At 44.4% G+C, this 24,661-nt stretch overlaps 1 protein-coding gene across 5 annotated transcripts in view; it reads left to right on the plus strand.

Moving 5' to 3' along the window:
* The first annotated feature begins 14,555 nt into the window (after nucleotides 1-14,555).
* CCDC90B (coiled-coil domain containing 90B) overlaps nucleotides 14,556-24,661 on the plus strand; it is a 38,002-nt gene continuing 27,896 nt past the window's right edge. For 3 of the 5 annotated variants that reach the window (XM_015461131.3, XM_015461132.3, XM_059882795.1), the window contains exon 1: nucleotides 14,562-14,657. In XM_015461131.3, the coding sequence (XP_015316617.2) occupies nucleotides 14,576-14,657 (82 nt within the window). In that variant the 5' untranslated portion in view covers nucleotides 14,562-14,575. 5 annotated transcript variants of the gene reach the window in all.

The raw sequence follows: 24,661 nt of genomic DNA on the forward strand, positions 1-24,661 counted from the left end.
CACTCTGACCATCCACACTGCTTTCCCGCCACATCAAAATCAAGCGAATGCAGCAGCAACAACAAAAAAAAACTTCAGTCGATGCGTAGAGATGGGATGGACTTCTCCACATTCGTATTACGGACACTTTTGTCATTGACAGATTTTAATGCTCTCCATTTCGAACAGTTTCAAACTACCCTGAGGTCCAAGACAGGGTAAACTTGGAGTTTTGTTGAGGATAGAATTTGAATCACAGTTGCTGTGAGTCTGGAGTACAGGAAAGGATCATGGAATCAAGAGGCTGGTGAGACGGTTTAGCATAAACAAGATCCCGGAGGAGGAAGGGGACAGACTGTGGTGGTGACTCCTGTCCTCTCTCGCCTTTATCCCACTCTCTTAGAGAAGGGGTGGGCAAAGGATTAGAGTCTAGTCCCTGAACCCCAGAAAAGGGGCATCAGGAGGCATCAGGAGAGGTAGGCCAGGTCCTCTAAAACGGGAAAGAGGAAGGCCGAGTAGGGAGAATGGCCAAAGACCCAGGGGCAGGGCTGATCACTGATGACTGGAGACCAGGGCTCAGGCACCAGCTGTCAAGTGGGAGCTTGAGACCTCAGGAGCCAAGCACGCTCTTTGTCACGTCTACCAATTGAGACTGATGTTTCGGTTGTATTAATATTTTTTCTGAATTCTGTGGAAGAGTATGAAGCTATAGAGGAGTTCTCAAGTTCAGAGGTCCCAAAGGCCTTGGCACGTATCCTCTGAAATGAGAGAATCTAGTGGATTCGGTGAGTGCCTCCATCATACTACCCATCACCTGAGGGTGTTGGGGATTCTGCTTTTTCCTCTACTAGAGGGGCCAGGGGCTTGGTCCTGGTGGTCCTTGTAGCTATCTTTGGAACCACAGGTCAAAGTGGAGCAATGATGGCTTTTGACTTTTGGGCCAGGCTGATTTGCTCATGAGTAAAATCAAATTAAAAGATGTGTGCTCCATGGAAGGAAAGCTATGACAAACCTAGACAGCATATTAAAAAGCAGGGATGTCATTTTGCTGACAAAGGCGCATATAGTCAAAGCTATGATTTTACCAGTAGTCATGTATGAATGTGAGAGCTGGACCATAAGGAAGGCTGAGCACTGAAGAACTGATGCTTTTGAACTGTGTTGTTGGAGAAGACTCCTGAGAATCCCTTGGACTGCAAGGAGATCAAATCAATCAATCTTAAAGGAAATTAACCCTGAATATTCATTGTAAGCGACTTCACTTTCACTTTTCACTTTCATGCATTAGAGAAGGAAATGGCAACCCACTCCAGTATTCTTGCCTGGAGGATCCTAGGGACGGGGGAGCCTGGTGGGCTGCCATCTATGGGGTCACACAGAGTTGGACATGACTGAAGCGACTTAGCAGCAGCAGCAGCAGCAGCATTCACTGGAAGGACTGAAGCTGAAGCTCCAATACTTTGTCCACCTCATGTGCAGAGCTGACTCATTGGAAAAGACTCTGACGCTGGCAAAGATTGAGGGCAGGAGGAGAAGGAGGTGACAGGGGATGCAATGGTTGGATGGCATTACTGACTCGATGGACATGAGTTTGAGCAAACTCTGGGAGATAGTGAAGGACAGGGAAGCCTGGTGTGCTGCTGTCCCTGGGGTTGCAAAGAGTCGTCTATGACTCAGTGACCGAACAACAACAACAAAAAACAAATTCAAGCTGGCTTGTGGATCTTTTCTCATCAGCGTTTGGACTTGCAGAGAAAGTCCAGAGAAAATTCAATCAGTCTCTGGTAGCCAAAGCCAGATGCAAAACTTCAGAGCTGTCAGAGGCTGTTTTCCTCCCATTAAAAAAAAAAAAAAAAGCCAGATTGCTACTAAATAATCATAATAACAACTAATACTTTTTAAGTACCTTCTATGTACCAGGCACTACACCAAGTCCTTTCTGTGCTTCTAGTCCATTTAGTCCATAATCTATTTAGCCCTTACAACAACCCCAGGAGGAAACAACATGATTATCTTTTTGTTTACAAAGAAGGAAACTGAGACAAAGCAGGGTTAAGTAACTTGCTCAATATCACATAGCTATTAAGGAACAAAGCTAAGGTCATTTGGCTCCAGAATCCATTATCATAGCCTCTATTCCGTGGGTCCCCGCCTCCAAACCTGTACTGGCTCCTTAGGAATTGGGCGGCACAGCAGGAGGTGGGCGGTGGGTGAGGGAGAGAAGCTTCATCTGTATTTACAGCTGCCCCCCATTGCTCACATCACCGCCTGAGCCCCGCCTCCTGTCAGATCAACAGCAGCATAATAAGTGTAATGTGCCTGAAACCATCCCCGCCCCCAACCATGGAGAAATTGTCTTCCACAAAATTTTGTCCCAGGTGCCAAGAAGGTTGGGGACTACTGCTCTGCTCTACCTTGGAGAGCTGGCAGGCAGAAGTGAGAAAAAATGAGATGGCCAGAGCCCTGGTTCTATTCAAGCCCCCGTTTCGGCAGTTCCAGTCGGCATCTGGAACCATCTGCCCCAAGTCTGTTAGAAAAGGATGCATGACACAGTTGGTACTCAAGGGGAATTTCTACCACTAGCAACAAAAAAAATGTCTAGCAAAGATAGTATAAGCCCAGCATGGAGTCTGGTGTCCACCGGCAACCTTTGTACTCTGCCTCTTCCTCTTCCTGTCTCGACAGGGCAGCCAACTTCTGAGATCCCACTTCCAGATGAAATCACACCCTTGTGCTCTGGTGCTCAGTCAGGTCCCACTCTTTGCAACCCCATGAACTGTACCCTCCAGGCTCCTCTGTCCATGGGATTCTCCAGGCAAGAAGACTGGAGTGGGTTGCCATGCCCTCCTCCAGGGGATTTTCCTGACCCAGGGATCAAACCCGAGTCTCTTGAGTCTCCTGCATTGGCGGGCACATTCTTTCCTACTAGCTTTGAAGCCCTCCAGTCTCCTCCCGGAGCCCTAGGAGAAAGTCGAGACCTCTCTGTGCAACATACAGGATCCTTCAGGGTCTTGCTCCTGCTTCATGTCTCACCATTCCCCTGCCTGCTTCCCATGACAATCTACAACTAGGGGGAGAAAAATTCCTGGGCTCCCACACAGTGTCTCAATCCCACAACCATTTAATTTATTTTTTATTGAAGGATAATTGCTTTATAGAATTTTGCTGTTTTCTGTCAAACCTCATCATGAATCAGCCACAGGTATACATATATCCTCTCCCTTTTGAACCTCCCTCTCATCTCCCTCCCCATCCCTCCCCTCCAGGTTGATATAGAGCCCCTGTTTGAGTTTCCTGAGCCACACGGCAAATTCCCATTGGCTGTCTATTTTATATACGGTGATGTAAGTTTCCATGTTACTCTCTCCATACACCTCACCCTCTCTTCCCCTCTCCCCAGGTCCATAAGTCTATTCTCTATGTCTGTCTCTCCACTGCTGCCCTGTACATAAATTCTTCAGTACCATTTTTCTAGGTTCCATTTATATGTGTTAGAATACTCAGTCCCACAACTGTTTTATCTAAATTCACCCAAACTGCTTGGGGCTTCCCCAGTGGCACTAATAGTAAAGAACATGTTTGCCAATCCAGGAGACATAAAAGATGCAGGTCCAATCCCTGGGTTGGGAAGATCCCTTGGAGGAGGGCATGGCAAGCCACTACAGTATTCTTGTCTGGAGAATCCCATGGACAGAGGAGCCTGGTGGCTGCAGTTCATGGGATCCCAAAGAGTCGGACACAACTCTTAACAAGTGACTTAACAAGCATGCACCCCAACTACTCACAAGTCATTCTCAGCATTGGTGTCCACTTTGGGTCCTGCTCTCTTGGCTGGTTTTTGCTAGTCACTTCTCCAGATGCTTTTAACCTCTGAGCCACCAGGGAAGACCAGAGGTTAAAAGCATCTGCCTGCAATGCAGGAAACCCAGGTTCGATCCCTGGGTCAGGAAGATCCCCTGGAGAAGGAAATGGTAACCCAGTCCAGTATTCTTGCCTGGAGAATCCCATGGACGGAGAAGCCTGGTAGGCTACAGCCCACGGGGTCGCAAAGAGTCGGACATGACTGAGCAACTCTCTTTCTTTCTTTCTCCAGATATAGTGAGCCCGACAACAGAGCTCACGACCTTAGCACTGCCAGATGAGGTTCGCTCACCTGGAAGACTCCCGGACACTGTATCCACGTCATTTCTGCCCACTGTACCTCCCCTACCTGGGATTCCGCTGCCTAACCGAGGTGACTATGAGCACAGTGCCTGGAGCACAGCAGTTGCTCATCGTGTGATATCTTCCTTCCTTCCCCTCGTCCCCACGGGAGAGCCCTATAACTGCAGTGCACCCTCATCCTGCCCTCGTGAAAGCATCTCAGGACAGATTGCCCACTTCATCTGCCTTGCAGCTTATCTGAGAACCATCAGGCTTCCTGTCCGGGTCCTAGGATCAGACAAGAAAGGTCCAAGTCCTCATGCCTTAGGTCGAGGTGGGCGCTCCTTTGAGGGCTGGGTCTGTGGCTGCAGGGGCCGATCTAAGGGCTCAGCTGTGAGGAGGAAAGAGTTTCAGAAGCTGACACCCCAGCAGACCGGAGAGGGCCAGCCCATACAGCACCTTTCCCTGACCTGAGTTTCACTATAAAAAGAACCAGCTCAAAACAAGCTGTGCTGGGAGCACCGTTCCATCCTCAGAGCAATTCTACCATGTCGGCAGAAGAAAGAGGGCTGGAGCATCCCACTCTAGTACAATTGAACAATTACCCCTTAAAGGTGATAATTACTGTTTGATCATTTGTAAGCAAAGGCAAAATGGGTTTCAGGGTTTTCTCCTCCTTGTTGGAACTTTCTGTGAAGAAACTACTTATTTTCCAAAGACGCAGACTTTGTGCTTCAGACCCAGATGTGAATGCCTTCAGTACCTACCCTTCCAAGAGGATATAAATTTCCAAGAGGACATGTTTCTCTTTTGTGCTGTGCTGCTAAATTTAGGGGTGACCATGACAACTATCTGGATAACTTAAACTGGAAGAGGACTAGACAGAGGATGACATGGTTGGATGGCGTCACCAACTCAATGGACATGAATTTGAACAAACTGCTGAAGGTAGTGAAGGACAGGGAGGCCTGGCTTGCTGCAGTCCATGGGGTCGCAGAGAGTCAGACACAACTGAGCGACCGGACAACAGCAACAAGGACTAGACCTTTAGCATGTGCCCATGAGAGGGCTTCCTGTAGGGCTCAAGGGGTGAAGAATTCACATGCAATGCAGGAGCACGGGAGATGTGGGATTGATCCCCAGGTGGGGAAGATCCCCCTGGAGGAGGAAATGGCAACCCATTCCACTATTCTTGCCTGGAAAATCCCATGGGCAGAGGAGCCTGATGGGCTACAGTCCAAAGGGTGACAAAGAGTGGGACACTCTGAGCCACTAAGCACACACAGGCACTTGTACTTAAGAGGCAGCTATCTTGTCAAATGCCATACTGACATCTCAGCAACCGTTTGACCAAGATGACAACATAGTGTTTCTTGCAAGGCCTATATAGAAAAAAACCTATATTCAGATTGCATTTTTGTATCCGTAAGCTGAGTAATTGATCTGCCTATTCTGGACATCAGAATCTTATCTGCATGATTCAAAGTTTGGAACCTTATCATGGCTGGAAAAAAGTCGAGAATAAACGAGACTAACCTATGAAATAAACTACATACAAATTATTATGCAAATTATTTAAGCATAAACGTACAACTCTGTGGGATGGGAAGGTAACTTCAGGAATGGTGGAACCCTTTGATGCTTAGCCAGGTATGTCCAAAGAACATTTCTGCCCTCTTTCTATCTGGAAGGTCTTCATTTGTCATCCTGATTCTTCATTATTATCCTTTTCTGAGCCCACAGGACATATGTCCCACATATATCTCTAATGGCCACCTGCTAGTCTTGAAATTTTGAGAATTCTCAGACTCTCTCTTTCTCTTTTTGAAGATGTTTTCAATTTTTTAATTGAAGTATAGTTGATGTACAATATTATATAACTTACAGGTATACAATATAGTGATTCACAATTTTTAAAGGTCATATTCCATTTGTATTTATTACAAAATATTGACTATTATCCACGTGTTGTACACTATATCCTGGTAACTTTTTTTTTTTAAAGAATTTCCGATGTGGACCATTTTTAAAGTCTATTGAATTTGTTACAATACTGTTTCTGTTTTATGCTTTTGTTTTTTGGCTGCAAGGCCTGTGGGATCCTAGCTCCCTGACCAGTGACTGAACCTGCACCCCCTGCCTGGGGAGGCAAGGCCTTAACCCCTGGACAGGCAGGAAGTTCCCCGCCGTGGCTTGCTTTATAGATGTCTCCCTTTCTGTCCTAGTTCCAAGTTCAGGCCATAAGTGCTGACAGAATCACAAAGTCATTATTTTTATGGTTCTAGTGGCCATGATTCCTAATACATCAATGCAAATATCTACAAACTGCTCCACCTTAAAGAGGTGTGCGGTTCTGCTTGCCTTTCGACAGTCCCTGAGCAGGAGGACACATGTCATGACACGTGTTGCTCGGCTTTTCAAGGGAGGAGCTCCACCTCCGGATGCAGTGCCGTCTTGAGTCTCCGGCCCCGAGGAGGTCCTCTACCCCAGGCTGCCTCCCGTGTGTCCTGCCCACAGCCATCTGGAGAGGTGCCAGTTCTCCACTCCACATTCTCTCATACCCAGCCTGTACCTATTCTGTTCATCTGTAGAGGATGCCTTTATCCTCAGGGAAACACCCACCTTTTTCATACATGCCACCCACCCCTTTCATTCATATATACGTGCTGTGTGCACTACGCTCAGTCACTGCAGTTGGGTCTGACTCTTTGGGACCTAAGGACTGTAGCCTGCCAGGCTCCTCTGTCCATGGGATTCTCCAGGCTGGAATACTAGAGTGGGTTACCATGCCCTCCTCTATGGATATTCCCGACCCAGGGATCAAACCCAAGTCTCCTGTGTCTCCTGCATTGCAGGCGAATACTTTATCACTGCGCTATTAGGGAAGCCCACACAAATATATATATATATATATATATATATATATATATATATATATTTACACACACACACACATATATATACACATACATATATACCACAATTTATTTATCCATTCATTCTTTGATAGGCACATTTGGACTGTTCTTTTGGCTAATATGACTAGTACTGCTATGAATATGTGTATACATGTATTTGTTTGAGTATCTGCTTTAATTCTTTGAATAGACATCTAGGAATGGGATTGCAGGGTCACACAGTAATTCTGTATGACTTTGGAGAAGGCAATGGCAACCCACTCCAATGTTCTTGTCTGGAGAATCCCAGGGACGGGGGAGCCTGGTGGGCTGCCATCTATGGGGTCACACAGAGTCGGACACGACTGAAGCGACTTAGCAGACTTAGCAGCACAGTAATTCTGTGTTTAACCTTTTGAGGGAAGACCCACTTCTTTTTGAAGTGGATGGGGAATTCTTTGTGAAAGGGGGTGGACATTTTCCCATAGAAGACCCAGAGGTGATTGGATATCATCTACAGACGGCAGGACTGTGTCTTATTTCTGCATTCTCATGCTTAGCACAGTGCCTGGCACCATAAACATGGCTTAATAAGGATTAGTTGAAGGAATCAATGAAAAATCAATGAGAGACACTATCAAATATGATGTAACACAGCAAGGGACATAATGTTTTAGCAGTTCTTTTTTTCTTTTCTTTCCATTATTCTTTCCTTAATTCATTGTAATCAGCAAACCTGTAACGGGGTGACATTGCCAGGCCCCTAGTACAATCAGGAAAAGATTTCTCCCCAGATGTGTGGGAGACAAGGATTGGTGGTCACTTTCAAGCCATGAAAAAATGTGATATTAACATGACACAAAGCTTTTGTGACAATGGTCTCCTCTGACTCAGGGATTACACAAAAACTGTAAAATGCTGTTGCAGAAATAGGGCAGAGGATTTTCTTCTGTTCAGTCCACATCCGCCCTCTAGTGTCGAGAGCTCCGGGTAAGCTAAGGAAGGAAATGGAGCCCACTGGGGCCCACCAGTCTCTCAGCGCCTCATCCCCCTGCCTTAAAAATGACACTGGGGTTCCTTTACAACACCTATTCAAAGAGAAAAGCACTGACCGATGTCAGGGGCCCAGGCTGCATCCCCTCTTCTTAAATTCACAAGCGCTGCACCTCCAGCCATCTCACGCACTTAACGTCCAAGCTGGGTCCCCAGACCTCTGGGCCTCAGAGGAAAGGGTACTGGAGTCAAGTGTCCAGGGAATTCAGGATGCCTAAAGAAACTGTGCTGTCACTGGAGATGAAACGGGAACCCGCCAAAGAAGCTCGCAAATACTTTTACCTTCAGCTGGAATGTATTGACTCGGGGTTAGATTGTCACTGCTTATCTCCCATTTGCCAAACGGTAGCTACCTATGTCTTGAATTAATTGAAAATAGGAAAATAGGTAATAATTTTATATATGTGGTGGGTAAAGAGTACAAGGTACGTTTTAAAGTGTTTAACATACTAAAAGTGGCCCTTCACAGTGAAAAAATCAGGACCCTCTTCCTTGATAGCCTGTTGGCCTTGGAGATACAGATTAACTAGGTTGCTTTCAAGATGGAGCATTTTCACGGCCAGACCCCCCTCATCAGACATTGGGAGCAGCAGTGATTCTTTAGCCTACACTAGTGAATGGCTCATATGCTTTCTAGAAAGTGCTCAAACTTTTATCCCTTTGGGCTCAGAAGCTTTTGAAATCTCCTGAGAGTCTACTGTGTAAAATCCAAATTCCTTGGTCCTTTTTTCTTTTTTTCCTCAGTTTTATCTGCCCCAGTTCCTCTCCGTCTTCCAAATGACTCCAGTGCCCTGATCTATCAAGTCTTCTCACCAAACTATGACTATATTTTGAAGGTTTATTCATTCATTAAACACTTATTTATTAAAGGCTCGTTATGGGCCAGGCATTATGGTAGGTGTTGGCGAAAATGATGACAGATGTGTCTCTGCTATCACGGAGGCTACGTAGAAGAAGTGCCGTGATGTGGGAAGGTTGGAAAGTCGCTCAGTCATGTCCAACTCTTTGCGACCCCATGGACTATACAGTCCATGGAATTCTCCAGGCCAGAATACTGGAGTGGGGAGCCTTTCCCTTCTCCAGGGGATCTTTCCAACCCAGGGATCGCACCCAGATCTCCCGCATTGCGGGCAGATTCTTTACCAGCTGAGCCACAAGGGAAGCCCTAGAATACTGCAGTGGGTAGCTATCCCTTCTCCACTGGATCTTCCCAACCCAGGAATCAAACCAGGGTCTCCTGCATAGCAGGTGGATTCTTTACCAACTGAGCTATCAAGGAAGCCCGGCAGGGGGCGGTATTATAGGAGTCCATAACCAATACACGAGGTTTATGTGTAGAGAGAGCAGGCAACCGCCTCCCCACAACACACACACAAATAGGTGGGATTTAAACAAAGATCTGAAGGATAGGAAGGAATGAACCAGGTAAAGAGGAAGAGAAAGGGGTCCAACTTGAGAGAACAACACGGACAGATGCTCCAAAGTGGGAAGAAGCGCGGAGATTAATTAAATGTCCTTGCTTATTCCCGCATTCTCTCCCAGACCTTGTCCCGACAATCTCTACCTACTAATACCTTTAAAAGCAGGGCTCAAATCTTACCTCCTCTTGCTAACCATGACCAAAAAGTATCATCCTCAACTGAACTATATTCTTTTTTCTGTACCATTTAAACGGCTCTACTTCCCTTAGTGGTTCAGGCGGTGAAGAATCTGCTGCAATGCAAGAGACAGACGTGGGTTTGATCCCTGGGTCGGGAAGATCCCCTGGAGAAGAGTATGGCAACCCACTCCAATATTCTTGCCTGGAGAATTCCATGGACAGAGGAGCCTGTCGGGTTACACACAGTCCACGGGGTTGCAAAGAGTGGGACACGACTGAGGGACTAACACTTTCACTTTTTCACAATCCATGACTGCCTTTTGTGCAAGGGATTAGAATGTTTGTTATGTTCTCCTGGTTATATTATAAGTTCTGGAAGAGCAGAAATCTTTGCATATAGTAGGAACTCAAATAGTTGTTGAACTGAGTTATGTTTCTTTACATTCCTCACAACAGCTAAACTTAAAGTGGGCAGATATTTTTGTGAGCAAAATTAAAAGAATGAAAAGTGTTTTATTGTTCAGTGAAGGGCAGGGATCATCAGGAACTATGAAGGGTCTGAGATCTTCCCTATCTGCAAGATAATAAGTTAGCCTGCCACAGTTACCCGGACGCTGGCAGAAGACCTGAGGCTAACAAACCACTTGAGCATCTGCATATTTGCCTCAGTTCCCCTTCCCCCTGAGTCTCATGGCATGATGCAGATGGCCCTGGCATGTGCCTGCGTGTGCAGTGGATTGCATTACAGAGACGAACCTTGAGCTAGAAAAACCCAAATCTTTTATAATAGGCAGTAGACTTGAAGCCTTTCACTCCAGAGGGAGAAACAGTACTTCCCAAGACTGTTCATTATACTGTCTTGCAAAGTTCTCTCGTCCTTAAAAAGAAGCCCATAACAAAAGGCAGACAGGCCTCTGTGCACAAGCCATGCAGAGTCTTGACAGACCTGTGGAGAGCGGCCTCCCAATGTTGAGCAAAGTCAACAGGCTTTAGTACTAAAAATAGCTGCAACTCATTGAGTATTTATATGTACCATATACTATGCTAAGTATTTTATCTGCATTAGCTCCTTTATTCCTCTTAACACACGAGAAAATATTAACACATTTATGGAAAAATATTTTTTATCAAATAAGACTTTCAGCAGACAAATAATAGGAGCAGTGGAGAGTTTGGGAACACAAGAGCGTTAGGCAGGTCTCACATGCATGCTCAGTCACTTCAGTTGTGTCCAGCTCTTTGCGACCCCATGGACTGTAGCCCACCAGGCTCCTCTGTCCATGGGAATCTCCAGGCAAGAACAGAGGAGTGAGTTGCCATGCCCTCCTCCAGGGGATCTTCCCAACCCAGGGATCAAACCACGGCTCTTGCATCTCCTGCGTTGGCAGGGGAGTTCTTTACCATTAGCGCCACCTGGGCTGCCCGGTCTCAGTTCAGGTCAGTCGCTCAGTTGTGTCCGACTCTTTGAGACCCCACGGACTGCAGCATGCCAGAGGCCTCCCTGTCCATCACCAAATCACAGAGTTTACTCAAATTCATGTCCATCGAGTCGGTGATGCCATCCAGCCATCTCATCCTCTGTCGTCCCCTTCTCCTCCTGCCCCCAATCTTTCCCAGCATCAGGGTCTTTCCAAATGAGTCAGTTCTTCGCATCAGGTGGTCAAAGTATTGGAGTTTCAGCTTCAGCATCAGTCCTTCCACTGAATATTCAGCACTGATTTCCTTTAGGATAGACTGGTTGGATCTCCTTGCTGTCCAAGGGACTCAGGAAGTGGCTAAATCTATTAGCTGAATACCACCTGGACTCATTCCATCTGCTATCCCTGCTCCTGCCTCTGTACTTCTTTGGCAAAATGAGGCTGTGTGGGCTCCCAAATTCACTTGCTGTAGTTCCAGCAAACTTCAGAAGATGATTAAGAATCCCTGAATTCAATTGCTAATTCCACAAAAAGGAATATGATTGGCCCCAACATCAACACTGTGTATGTACGTTGGGGAGAGAATTTTATAGTAATACAAATAATAATATGTATTAATATTAAAGAGGTACACTTTTTCATAACCATTATTGAATTTAAGGTAAATAAAAATTTTGTGTTCTCACTGGTCTGTATCTTCCAGTATACTGAGAGCTCCTAAAGAGCAGCTGGAGTTATTTTTATTAATAATACCTGTTGACTTTACTTATATCATTTAAGAGACTTAAAATCATATTGGGACTATATTTATATATGTACATAAATTAAACATTTTCTTGTCACTAAGTTTTTTTAATACTTAATAATTGCATAATATTCCAATTAGGAATATTTCTGCAGGTTACTGAATACAGGACAGAGGAGCCTGGTGGGCTACAGTCCATGGGGTCGCAAAGAGCTGGACACAACTGAAGTGACTGAATATCTTTATTATCTCTGTGCTGTGCTTAGTCGCTCAGTCGTGTCCAACTCTTTGCCACCCCATGGATTGTAGCCCACCAAGCTCCCCTGTCCATGGGGATTCTCCAGGCAAGAATACTGGAGTGGATTGCCATGCCCTCCTCCAGGGGATCTTCCCAACCCAGGGATCAAACCCAGGTCTCCAGCACTGCAGGTAGATTCTTTACCATCTGAGCCACCAGATTATTTCTAATATGTCATTATTATAAATAACACTTCAAGAGCTAAAATTTTAAAAAAATCTTAGCCTCAAGGACTTCCCTGGTGGCCCAGTGGCTAAGACGCTGTGCTCCTAGTGGAGGGGCCCCAGGTTCAATCCCTGGCCTGGGAACTAAATCCCACATACCGCAATTAAAATATCCCTTGTGCAGCCAAATAAATAAATAATAATAAAAACTTTAAAAAAAATCTTAGCTACAAGGTAATTTAGAGTAAATTCTTAGAAGTGAAACTAGCTATTCAATTTTTAGAGTTTATATATTATTACATTGTTTTCCAAATACGTTGTACTAACATAAACTCCTGCCAGTAGCTTGAGCGACCGTATCTGATGGTTTATTTGGTAGAACTGATCATTATTTTTTAGAAAATCTTTAACAGGTAATAATGGTATATCCTTCTGTTTTACTTTTTTTTTTTTTTTTTAACTGTGAGATTAACTCTTTTTGAGGAGGGGTTGTTCTTTGTCTTTCAATTTTTAAATAATCACTTATATTTCCTCTCCATACACTGTTAAAGCCCTGTCAGGAGTTGTGTTCTTTTCTTTTTTCCTCCCTACTTTAAACTTTTCATTTTGCATTGGGGTAGATGCTTTTGAACTGTGATGTTGGAGAAGATTCTTGAGAGTCCCTTGGACTGCAAGGAGATCCAACCAGTCCATTCTGAAGGAGATCAGCCCTGGGATTTCTTTGGAAGGACTGATGCTAAAGCTGAAACTCCAGTACTTTGGCCACCTCATGCGAAGAGTTGACTCATTGGAAAAGACTCTGATGCTGGGAGCGATTGGGGACAGGAGGAGAAGGGGACGACAGAGGATGAGATGGCTGGATGGCGTCACCAACTCGATGGACGTGTTTGAGCAAACCCCGGGAGTTGGTGATGGACAGGGAGGCCTGGTGTGCTGCGATTCATGGGGTCGCAAAGAGTCAGACACGACTGAGCGCCTGAACTGAACTGAACTGATAGCCGGTTAACAATGTTGTGGTAGTTTCAGTTGTACAGCGAAGGGACTCCTGTTCTTTTAATGTGTCTCAGTGCTTAGAACTGTGCTTGTCATGCAGCTGACACAAAGCTCTGAAAACAAATCCGTAGATTGAGTGGTAACTTTACATTATTATAAGCATAATTAAGCCACTAAAACCTGACGATTGATTACCACTTTGTTGTTTTGTTAGTTGCTCAGTGTGTCCAACTCTTCGCGACCCCATGGGCTGTAGCCCACCAGGCTCCTCTGTCCGTGGGATTCTCCAGGCAAGAGTACTGGAGTGGGTTGCCATGCCCTCCGCCAGGGGATCTTCCCCACCCAGGGATTGAACCCAGGTCTCCCGCATTGCGGGCCAGATGCTTTACCGTTTACGCTAACAGAGAAGAATTTACAAAGAATACATCCCCGCATCTGAACCCCACAACTACTGTGTGCTGCTATTTTCAACACTTTACCATGTGGGGAAAACTCTGGAGTAACTAAGGTCTGAGCGAGATAAAATGGTGATATATCAATCAGGTCGTCCCAAGAAACGAGAGAATTCAATAATGTTCTTGCCTGGAGAATCCCTGGACAGAGGAGCCTGGTAGGAGGCCGTCTATGGGGTCGCACATAGTCGGACACGACTGAAGCGATTTAGCAGCAGCAGCAGCAGCAGCAACAGCAAGACAGCAACTAAACCGAATAAATATGGTCCTCCCGTACACTAGAGGGCGAAGCAGCCAGATTTGCAGCAGCAAGAAATGAGAAACGAGAACCTTGGGGGGGGACTACACTTCCCAGAAGTGCTCTGCGCAACTCCCGGCATGCTCAGCGGCCAGGGCCTGCACGTCCCAGGTTGCCGCGGGGTTGGACGTTACCCTGTCGTCCACTAACCCAAACCGGTGATGGCCGCTGGCTCTCTGGCGGGAGTCGGCCGTTTAGCTGTACACCTCATTGCCAGGGTACGGGCGTCGGGAGGTTCTCAAACAAGATTCCGCTTCTTAGGGCGGGAACGGCGTGCACGGGTTGGGGTGGGGCGGTGAGAGAAGCGGAGCCGCTGTAAACCATGTTAGTGAGCTGGGGGTCAGTGTCTGGAGAGGGCCAACTTCGCGAGACCGCGCGCGGTGCGAGCCTGTGCCGGGAAGTCCCCTAGAAACGCCACAGGCCGAAAACTACATTTCCCGGCATCCTCTTGGCGCCAGAACTACGTTGCCCGAAAGGCTGAGCGCGATTCGCCCCGTCTTCTCACCCGGCTGCCTCCGGTTGGAAAACCTGTGAAATGTGGGGGCGCTGGGTTCGTCCGCTCCTGCGTTCTGAGGTTTCGAGCCCCTGTGGGCGTTTTTCGCCGGCCCTGCGGAGAGGTGAGAAAAGGCACCGTGTCGCCCGATGCCTGTGTTCGCTGTGGGGAGGTGGTGTCGGTGGTTGGTGCCAGCTTGGGCGAGAGGAAGGCGAGGGTGCCTCCGCCTCCCTCCAGCCCACTCCGGGGCCTGGAGACCCTGCTGCGGAGCCTCGCCCCGAGAGGTTGAGGCGGGAGGCGCGAGGGCCCAGAACGCGAGCGCGAGCGCCCCGAAAGCCTGTCTTCCCGCCTGGCTCTTTCGCTCGAGCCCCGCCAGGTGTCTCTCTCAACCCTTCTCTGTCAAGGGAGGCTGGTCGTCCCCGCCCCCTCGCAGGTGTGTAGTTTGTGCCTGGAGAGGGCCGTCACCTTTCGCGGTTTGTTCAACTTACACTGTGTTAACTCGGGTGCCTACCTCGAGCCCAGGTCATTTGGTAATCTACAGCGCACGTTTCACTTCAGTTCAATTCAGTCGCTCAGTCGTGTCCGACTCTTGGCGACCCCATGAATCGCAGCACGCCAGGCCTCCCTGTCCATCACCAACTCCCGGAGTTCACCCAGACTCACGTCCATCGAGTCAGTGATGCCATCCAGCCATCTCATCCTCTGTCGTCCCCTTCTCCTCCTGCTTCCAATCCCTCTCAGTATCAGAGTCTTTTCCAATGAGTCAACTCTTCGCATGAGGTGGCCAAAGTACTGGAGTTTCAGCTTTAGCATCATTCCTTCCAAAGAACACCCAGGGCTGATCTCCTTTAGGATGGACTGGTTGGATCTCCTTGCAGTCCAAGGGACTCTCAAGAGTCTTCTCCAACACCACAGTTCAAAAGCATCAATTCTTCGGCGCTCACCTTGCTTCACAGTCCAACTCTCTCATCCATACATGACCACAGGAAAAACCATAGCCTTGACTAGACGGACCTTTGTGGGCAAGGTAACGTCTCTGCTTTTGAATATGCTATCTAGGTTGGTCATAACTTTCCTTCCAAGGAGTAAGCGTCTTTTAATTTCATGGCTGCAGTCACCATCTGCAGTGATTTTGGAGCCCCCAAAAATAAAGTCTGACACTGTTTCCTCATCTATTTGCCATGAAGTGATGGAACCAGATGCCATGATCTTCATTTTCTGAATGTTGAGCTTTAAGCCAACTTTTTCAGTCTCCACTTTCACTTTCATTAAGAGGCTTTTTAGTTCAGGTCCGCTTTATTTTCGCTGTAGTTTTCCATACTCGGGAGCAAACTCAGAGAGAAGGACATGGAAGCCTGGCGTGCTGCAGCCCGTGGGGTCTCAACGCGTCGGACTCGACTGAGCGACTGAACAACAAACGCTTTATTTACGCTGTGGTTTTTCAGTACTTGGCAATCGCCTTTCAAGAAAAAGGAACGTGATCACGGGAAGCTACAGTGGTTGACGGGCAGGTGCACCTGTCACCAGTGTGTGTTGGACAACTGAATTTATTGAGAGTCGTTTCCAGAATCTTTTCCCCACAATTTTTAAACCCTTTGGGGTTGTCTGCAGAGTAGGTACTTCGTGCTAACCTCAGCGCTCTCTATTCACCTTAAATCTTAAGTGCCGGGGGAACCGGGATGCCAGCACCACAACTTTGTGCTGTTTTGCTCGTTTCATTTTAGTCACACAGCAAGACTGCCGTTATTGACCGCCCCCCCACCCCCCCCCCCCAATCTCTAAGACTGCTGTTTAGTGCCCAGGGTCCTTGGCACGGTATTTGTTCTTACTTAGGACGAGCTGGTTGGATGCATCACTGACACAATGGCCATGAGTGAGCAAGCTGCGGAGATGGTGAAGGACAGGGAAATCTGGCATGCCAGAGTCCATTGGGTTGCAAAAAGTCGGACTCCACTGAGCGACTGAACAACAACAAAGGTATTTAGTTCGTGTGTGTGTTTAGTTGCTCAGTCGTGTCCAACTCTTTTGAGACCCCATGGAGTTTAGCATACATACACATTATGATGGACTGTACAAAATGGACGTTTTTTGAACCCTGGGAAATCATCCCAGTCTCAATTTTTTGTAAACTTTCAGAGCTAATATAATTTGAGTCCCTCATCACTAAACAAATATTTATTGAATGTTTACTGTGTTCAAGTAGTTTAAACTTGCCTCAAGTCAGTAATCAAGGAATTTAAAAATCTTGACCTCTGACTCAGGGAAGGATCTTAGTTTTCATCTAGTTAAATTACTGTTTTAAAGATAAAATAAGGCACAGGAAGATGTTATGTAAGTTTTGTGACCAGTGGTGCTGGTTTCCTCAGTTCAGTTCAGTCACTCAGTCATGTCCAACTCTTGGCGACCCCATGAATTGCAGCACACCAGGCCTCCCTGTCCATCACCAACTCCCGGAGTTCACCCAGACTCACGTCCATCGAGTCGGTGATGCCATCCAGCCATCTCATCCTCTGTCATCCCCTTCTCCTCCTGCCCCCAATCCCTGCCAGCATCAGAGTCTTTTCCAATGAGTCAACTCTTCGCATGAGGTGGCCAAAGTACTGGAGTTTCAGCTTTATCATCAGTCCTTCCAAAGAAATCCCAGGGCTGATCTCCTTCAGAATGGACTGGTTGGATCTCCTTGCAGTCCAAGGGACTCTCAAGAGTCTTCTCCAACACCACAGTTCAAAAGCATCCATTCTTCGGCGCTCAGCCTTCTTCACAGTCCAACTCTCACATCCATACATGACCAATGGAAAAACCATAGCCTTGACTAGATGAACCTTTGTTGCCAAAGTAATGTCTCTGCTTTTCAATATGCTATCTAGGTTGGTCATAACTTTCCTTCCAAGGAGTAAGCATCTTAATTTCATGGCTGCAGTCACCATCTGCAGTGATTTTGGAGCCCCAAAAAATAAAGTCTGACACTGTTTTCACTGTTTCCCCATCTATTTCCCATGAAGTGATGGGACCGGATGCCATGATCTTCATTTTCTGAATGTTGAGCTTTAAGCCAACTTTTTCACTCTCCACTTTCACTTTCATCAAGAGGCTTTTGGTTCCTCTTCACTTTCTGCCATAAGGGTGGTGTCATCTGCATATCTGAAGTGATTGATATTTCTCCCGGCAATCTTGATTCCAGGTTGTGCTTCTTCCAGCCCAGCATTTCTCATGATGTACTCTGCATAGAAGTTAAATAAGCAGGGTGACAGTATACAGCCTTGACGAACTCCTTTTCCTATTTGGAACCAGTCTGTTGTTCCATGTCCAGTTCTAACTGTTGCTTCCTGACCTGCATACAGATTTCTCAAGAGGCAGATCAGGGGGTCTGGTATTCCCATCTCTTTCAGAATTTTCCACAGTTGATTGTGATCCACACAGTCAAAGGCTTTGGCATAGTCAATAAAGCAGAAATAGATGTTTTTCTGGAACTCTCTTGCTTTTTCCATGATCCAGCGGTTTCCTAGTTCATTACTATTTCTCTTACTTAGCAGAACATCAAAAACACTGAGCTTCTAAAAACAGATTTTTTGGCTGTCCCTGAGAAGTCAGCCGCTGGATGTGAAGTCCATAGATCTTGTGTTAGTTTATTATTTAATATATTACTCCTGATCATCTTGATGGAACTAGCAAAGCATATGTCAACAGACCAGCATGTAAAAATATATATTAATAATCAGCTATGTCACTGAAGTGTTGCAACTCTACAGTTAGTAATATTATTTAATTTTTAAATTTAATTCAAGTATAGTTGATTTACAAGGTTGTGTTAGTTTCAGCAATGGTGTTATATATATACACATCTATACTATATATTCTTTTTCAGATTCTTTTCCATTATACTTTATTTCTGTTTTGAAAATTTTTATTGAAACATATTTGATTTGATTGTATACATAGCAATTTGTATCTGCTAATGCCAAACCCTTAATTTATCCCTTCTCACACTCATTCCCCCTCATTCCCCTTAAGTTTCTTTTCTATGTCTGTGAGCCTGCTTCTGTTTCGTAAGTAAGTTTGTTTGTATCATTTATTAGATGCTACATGTAGGTGATACCATATGATAGTTGTCTTTCTCTGGTTTACTTCATTTAGTATGATAGTCTCTAGATCCATCCATGTTGCTGCAGGTGGCATTATTTCATACTTTTTTATAGCTGAGTAATATTCCATTTTGTATATAATCTTTTTTTGTTTACAAATTCCTTTTACATTTTTATTAGAATATAGTTGATTTACAGTGTTGTGTTGGCTTCTGCTGTACAGCACAGTGAATTATTCACACATATGTGTGTGTGCTGTCTCTTCAGTTGTGTCTGACCCTTTGTGATCCTATGAACTGTAGCCCCACCGGGCTCCTGTGTCCATTGGATTCTCTAGGCAAGAATACTGGAGTGAGTTGTCATGCACTCTTCCAGGGGATCTTCCTAACCCAGGGGTCAAACCTGAGTCTCTTAAGTTTCCTGCATTGGCAGGTGGGTTCTTTACCATTAGCACCACCTGGGGAGCCCCTATAGCTATACATATATCCACTCTTTTTTAGATTCTATAGGTCAGTATGGAGTATTGAGTTCCCTGTGCTTTCCAGGAGGTTCTTATTAGTATCTATTTTATATATAGTAGTGTGTATATATGTCAATCCTAATCTCCTGATTTCTCCTTCCCCTCTCCCCACTGGTAACCACAAGTTTGTTTTCTGCACCTTTTTCTGTTTTATAAATAAGTTCATTTGCTCCATTTTCTTAAATTCCACATATAAGCGATATCATACAGTATTTGTCTTTGTGTCACTTAGTATGACGTTTTCTAGGCACGTGCATGTTGTTGCAAATGGCATTATTTCCCTTTTTTATGACTGAGTAGTATTCTGAAGCCATTTTGAGTATTTTCTTGTGTAGGGAGTGTTCTAATTTCATTGATTTGCCAGGTTTCCCAACATCACTTGCTGAAGAGACTCTCTTCTTCCCGTTGCGTGTTCTTGCATCAGTTGTCAAAGAGAATCCATCAGAGGGCTGTGGGTTTACTTCTGGGCTCTGTGTCCTGCTCCAGTGATCCGTGTGTCTGTTGCTGTGCCAGTGCCACACTGCTGAAATTTCTGTAGCGTCATAGTATTGTTTGTTTTTTGTTGTTTTTCTTCAGGATTAATTTGGCAATTCTGAGGGGTTTGTGTGCGTGTGTGTGTGTGGTTCTATATAAATTTTAAAATTTATATAGAAGTTGTTCTGTGAAAAATGTCATGGGTAATTTGGTAGGGATCGTATTAAATCTGTATATTGCTTTGAATAGTATGGTCATTTTAACAATAGTCTTTTAATCCAAGAGCATGGGATTTCTTTCCATTTCTTTGAATCACCTTCAGTTTTATTAGCGTTTTATAATTCTCAGCATATAACTCTTTTCACCTCCGTGGTCAAGTTTATCCCTGTGTTTTGTTTTGTTTTTATTTTTTTGATGCGGCTTTTAAAAGGACTGTTTTCTGACTTTCCTTTTCTGATATTTCATTGTTAATGTACAGAAATGCACATTGATTGGTGTGTGTTGAACCATCATTGTGTTCCTGCTGCTAAGTCACTTCAGTCGTGTCCGACTCTCTGCGACCCCAGAGACGGCAGCCCACCTGGCTCCGCCGTCCCCGGGACTCTCCAGGCAAGAACACTGGAGTGGGTTGCCATTTCCTTCTCCAATGCATGAAAGCAAAAAGTGAAAGTGAAGTCGCTCAGTCGTGTCCGACTCCTAGCGACCCCATGGACTGCAGCCCACCAGGCTCCTCTGTCCATGGGATTTTCCAGGCAAGAGTACTGGAGTGGGGTGCCATTGCCTTCTCCGTGCGTTCCTGAGTGAAACCAATTTGATCATGATATATGATCCTTTTATGTGTTGTTGGATCCAGTTTGCTAATATTTTGTTGAGAATTTATGCGTCTATATTCATCAGAAATATTGGCCTGTAATTTTCCTTTTTGCTAATGTCTTTGTCTGGTTTTGGTATCAGGGTGATAGTGACTTCATAGGATGACCTTTGGAGTGTTCCTTCTTCTTCAGTCTTTTGGAAGAGTTTGAGAAGGATCAGTATAAGTTCTTCTTTGTATATTTGGTAGAATTCTCCAGTGTAACCATCCCATCCTGAACTTTTGTTTGCAGGGAGTGTTTTTAATTATACATTCTAATTCACATATAAGCAGTTGTTTTGTTCATATTATCTCTTGATTCAGTTTTGGGGGCTCCGTGTTTCTAGAAACTTGTTCACTTCTAGGTTGTCCAGTTTATTGGCATATAATTATTCAAAGTATTCTCTTACAGGTTTTTGTATTTCTGCAGTTTCAGTAGTTATTTCTCCTCTTTCATTTTTTTTTTCTGTTTATCTGGATCCTCTCCCTTTTCTTCTTGGTGAGTCTGGCCAGATTTGTTGATATTGTTTATCCTTTCAGAAAACCAACTTTGGGGTTTTTCTTTTGTTTGTTTTAGATTATTCTTTATTCTTTATTTATTTTTTATTTTTTATTCTTTATTATTATTTTATTATTTATTTTTTATTTTTTATTCTTTATTATTATTTTATTCTTTATTCTTTATTATTATTTATTATTCTTTATCATTATTCCCACATGACTTGTGGGAATTCTAACCAGTGGACCACCAGAGAATTCCTCATTTTCTTTGATCTTTATTTTTTACTTCCACCTACTGACTTTAGGTTTGCTCTTCTTTTTTCTAATTCCTTTAGGTGGTGGCTTAGGTTGTTTGAAATTTCTCATTTTCTTGTCTTTCTTCTTTTTTTTTTTTTTGAGGAAGGCGTTTCTCTGTGAACTTCTCTCTTAGAGCTGCTTTTGCTGTATCCATAGATTTTGCTTGGTTGTGTTTTCATTATCATCTGTCTCAAGGTATTTTTATATTTCCCTTTTGATTTCATTGTTGACCTATTTTTTTAGTAGCATATTATTTATTCTCCATGTAATCTTTTCCTTCTCTTCCCCCCCTACCCCGGGGTTGATTGCTAATTTCTTACCATAATTGGTCAAAAAAGATGCTTGAAATAATTTCTATCCTCTTAAATTTATTGAGGTTTGTTTTGTATCCTAATACGTGGTCTGTCCTAGAGAATATTCCATGTGTGCTTGAAAATCATGTGTGTGGGGGGATGTAATATCCCAAAGATATCAGTTGCTTCTAACTGTTCTGTTGTGTTCTTGAGGACCTCTGTTGTGTTACTGATTTTCTGTCTGGAAGGTCTGCCCACTGATGCCAGTGCATGTTAAAGTCTTCAACTGTTCCTATACTCCTGCCAGCTTCTCGATTGTGACAGTATTTGTTTTATGAATTAGGTGCTCCTATATTGGGTGTACATATGCTAGCTAGTGTAATATCATTTTATTATAATGACCCTTTTATCATCATATATAGTGTCCTTTATCCTTCGTTATAGCCTTTGTTTTAAAGTCATTTCTGTCTGATAGGAGTTTTGCTGCTCCCACCTTCTTGTCATTTCCATTTGCATGAAGTGTCTTTTTCCATCCCCACCCTTTGAATCCGTGTGTGTCTTTGCCCTAAAGTAGGTTTCTTGTAGACAACATAATGTTGGTTCTTGTTTTATTATCCAGTCTGCCACTCTTAAGTCTTTTGATTGGAGCATTTAGTCCACTGACATTTAAGGTAATTATTGATAGATATGTATGTATTGCCATTTTAAACCTTGTTTTCCAGTTGACTTTGTATTTGTTTCTTTCTTGCTTTTTGTGTTTCCTTTTGTGGCTTGATGGTTTTCTTTTGTATTATGCTTGACTACCTTTCTTCTTGGTGTTTGTGAATCTATTGTATGGTTTTGATTTGTGGTTACCTGGTTTCCAAGTTTGTTAATCCATTACGGTATCTTCTTGCTTTAGATTGGTAGTCATATAAGCTCAAATATGGTCTAAAAGATCAACATTTTCATATTCCCTTTGCCCGCATTTTGTGATTTTGATGTCCTATTTTTATGTCTTCATGGTTATCCTTTTCTGTTCATTGTAGTTATAGTTACTTTTGAAAGGTTGTTGCTGAGCCGTGAAAGACACCGGGATTCTTGGCCTATAGAGGAGAATTAACCCTGGGGCCAGGGACGAGGCTTGATAGCTCAGAGCTTTTGTGTGATTAAGTTTTATTAAAGTATAAAAGAGATAGACAAAGCTTCTGACATAGACATCAGAAGGGGGCAGAAAGAGTGCCCCCCTGCTAGTCTTTAGCCAGATGTTTTACAGCTACCAGCAGACTGCTAATTAGAGAACGGAAATGTCTCAAAACTCAGAGACTGGCACCAGGCCCCTCAGCCACAGCATACATTTTGAGATAACATTGGCACAAGGTGAGTTGTCCCAGGCCATAAAATGATTGACATGAATCTTGAAGAAAGGCAGGTTTCCAAGCAAATACAGTCCCACTAACATAGCTTAAGAGAACACTTGCATGAGTAAAACATACTGGTTTGTCAACTCGGTTCTGAGTCTTAGTTGAATAGCTTAAGACAAACATTTTGGAAGAAAAATGCATTGGTTAGCTCAAGGTTTGAGAAAAGTTTAGGTGTAACTAAGTGTTGTTATGGCAATACAGAATTTTAAAAGAAACCTCTTTTTAAATTTGTGTAAAGAAAGGGGGAAAAATCTAACACTTGTTTGTTTCCTCCTGCCGCTTGATAGAGAGAGAAAAAATGTCTGACACTTGCAGCCTGTTCTTTCTTAAATTTTTCTTCTTAATCTGTGTACTGGTTTATTTAAATGATTTACTTTCCTAGTGTTGAGCTTCTCTTTTCTCTAGATTCCTGCTTCTCTATTTAGGAACTTTTTTTTTTAGGATAGGTCTAGTGTTGCTGTATTCCTTTAGTTTTTGCTTGTCTGAGGAATTCTCTCTCTCTCCTTCTATTCTGAATGGTAATACTGCTAGGTAGAGTATCCTAGGTTGCACGTTTTTCCCTCACTTTGAATGTATCTTGCCACCAGAGAAATAAGCCAGTAGCCTTAAGGGGGTTCCCTTATACCTAATTCTTTTTCTTTTGCTGCCCTTAAAGTCCTCTTTTTACCTTTTGCCATTTTAATTATAAAGTATCTTGGTGCAGGTCTCTTTATCTTGGCTAGGATCCTCTGTGCTTCCTGTATTTGGATATCTGTTTCCTTCTTTAGGTTTAGGAGGTTTTTGGCCATAATTTTTTCAATTTTTCAAATACATTTTCAGTCCCCTTTTCTCTTTCTCCTCCTTCTGGGATCCTTATAATGCACAGATTGCCATACTTTATATTATCCATAGGTCTTTAATTGCTTTCATCTTTCTTCGTCTTTTTGTCTGCTGTTTTGATTGGGTGAGTCCCAGTATTCCATCTTCCAGATCACTTCTTTGTTCTGCATTATTAGTTTATTCCTTTAGTTTGGTTTTCATCTCAGCAAATGAGTTTTCTAATTGGCTCCTGAGCTTGCAAAGACACCAGTATCATAAGTCTGCCAGTCACGCATCTGTGGAGACATGCTCAGATTTCAGCCCTGCCTCTGGGTGTGGGCAGCTTGCTGGCACTTGTGTGTTCCCCACGCTAGTTGAGTCAGAGCCACACCTGCTGTGGGCTTGCTGAAACCGAGGCTGCCCCTCCCCTCGCACTTGGATTTACCGTGGGGCTTCTGTGGCAGACCAGGCTTCATCCTGTGCACACTTGCAGTTGCAACCCAGACCACACTCCAGCCCCGTTGGACTGACAGGGCAGACCTCTCCACAATCTGTCTGCCCCCAGGCGCACCGGCAGATGCGTGTCTCAGGCTGGGGCGAGTGAGGTGGCCAGGACCAGCTCCACCTGCCTAACGCAGGCCTCTGCTGCTCTCTTCTCTGAGCCTCTGCAGCACCCTCTCTGTCCCAGCTGATCGCCTAGCCAGTGATGGGGGTTCCCAGAGTGAGGGAACTTTTTTCTTGCACCGGTTCCATCCCAATTCTTTTCTTTCTCTCTCTCTTCCCCTTTAATCCCACCACAGTACATGATGACCTTTCTTGAAACTTTGACTGTATGAGATATGCTAGTGTTCAGTGAGTGTTTTGTGAGAATTGTGTGTTCTGTGAGCTCTCCCCTCTTCTATTTTGCCAT

Source organism: Bos taurus, chromosome 29 (assembly GCF_002263795.3).
Source record: "Bos taurus isolate L1 Dominette 01449 registration number 42190680 breed Hereford chromosome 29, ARS-UCD2.0, whole genome shotgun sequence".
Taxonomy (NCBI): domain Eukaryota; kingdom Metazoa; phylum Chordata; class Mammalia; order Artiodactyla; family Bovidae; genus Bos; species Bos taurus.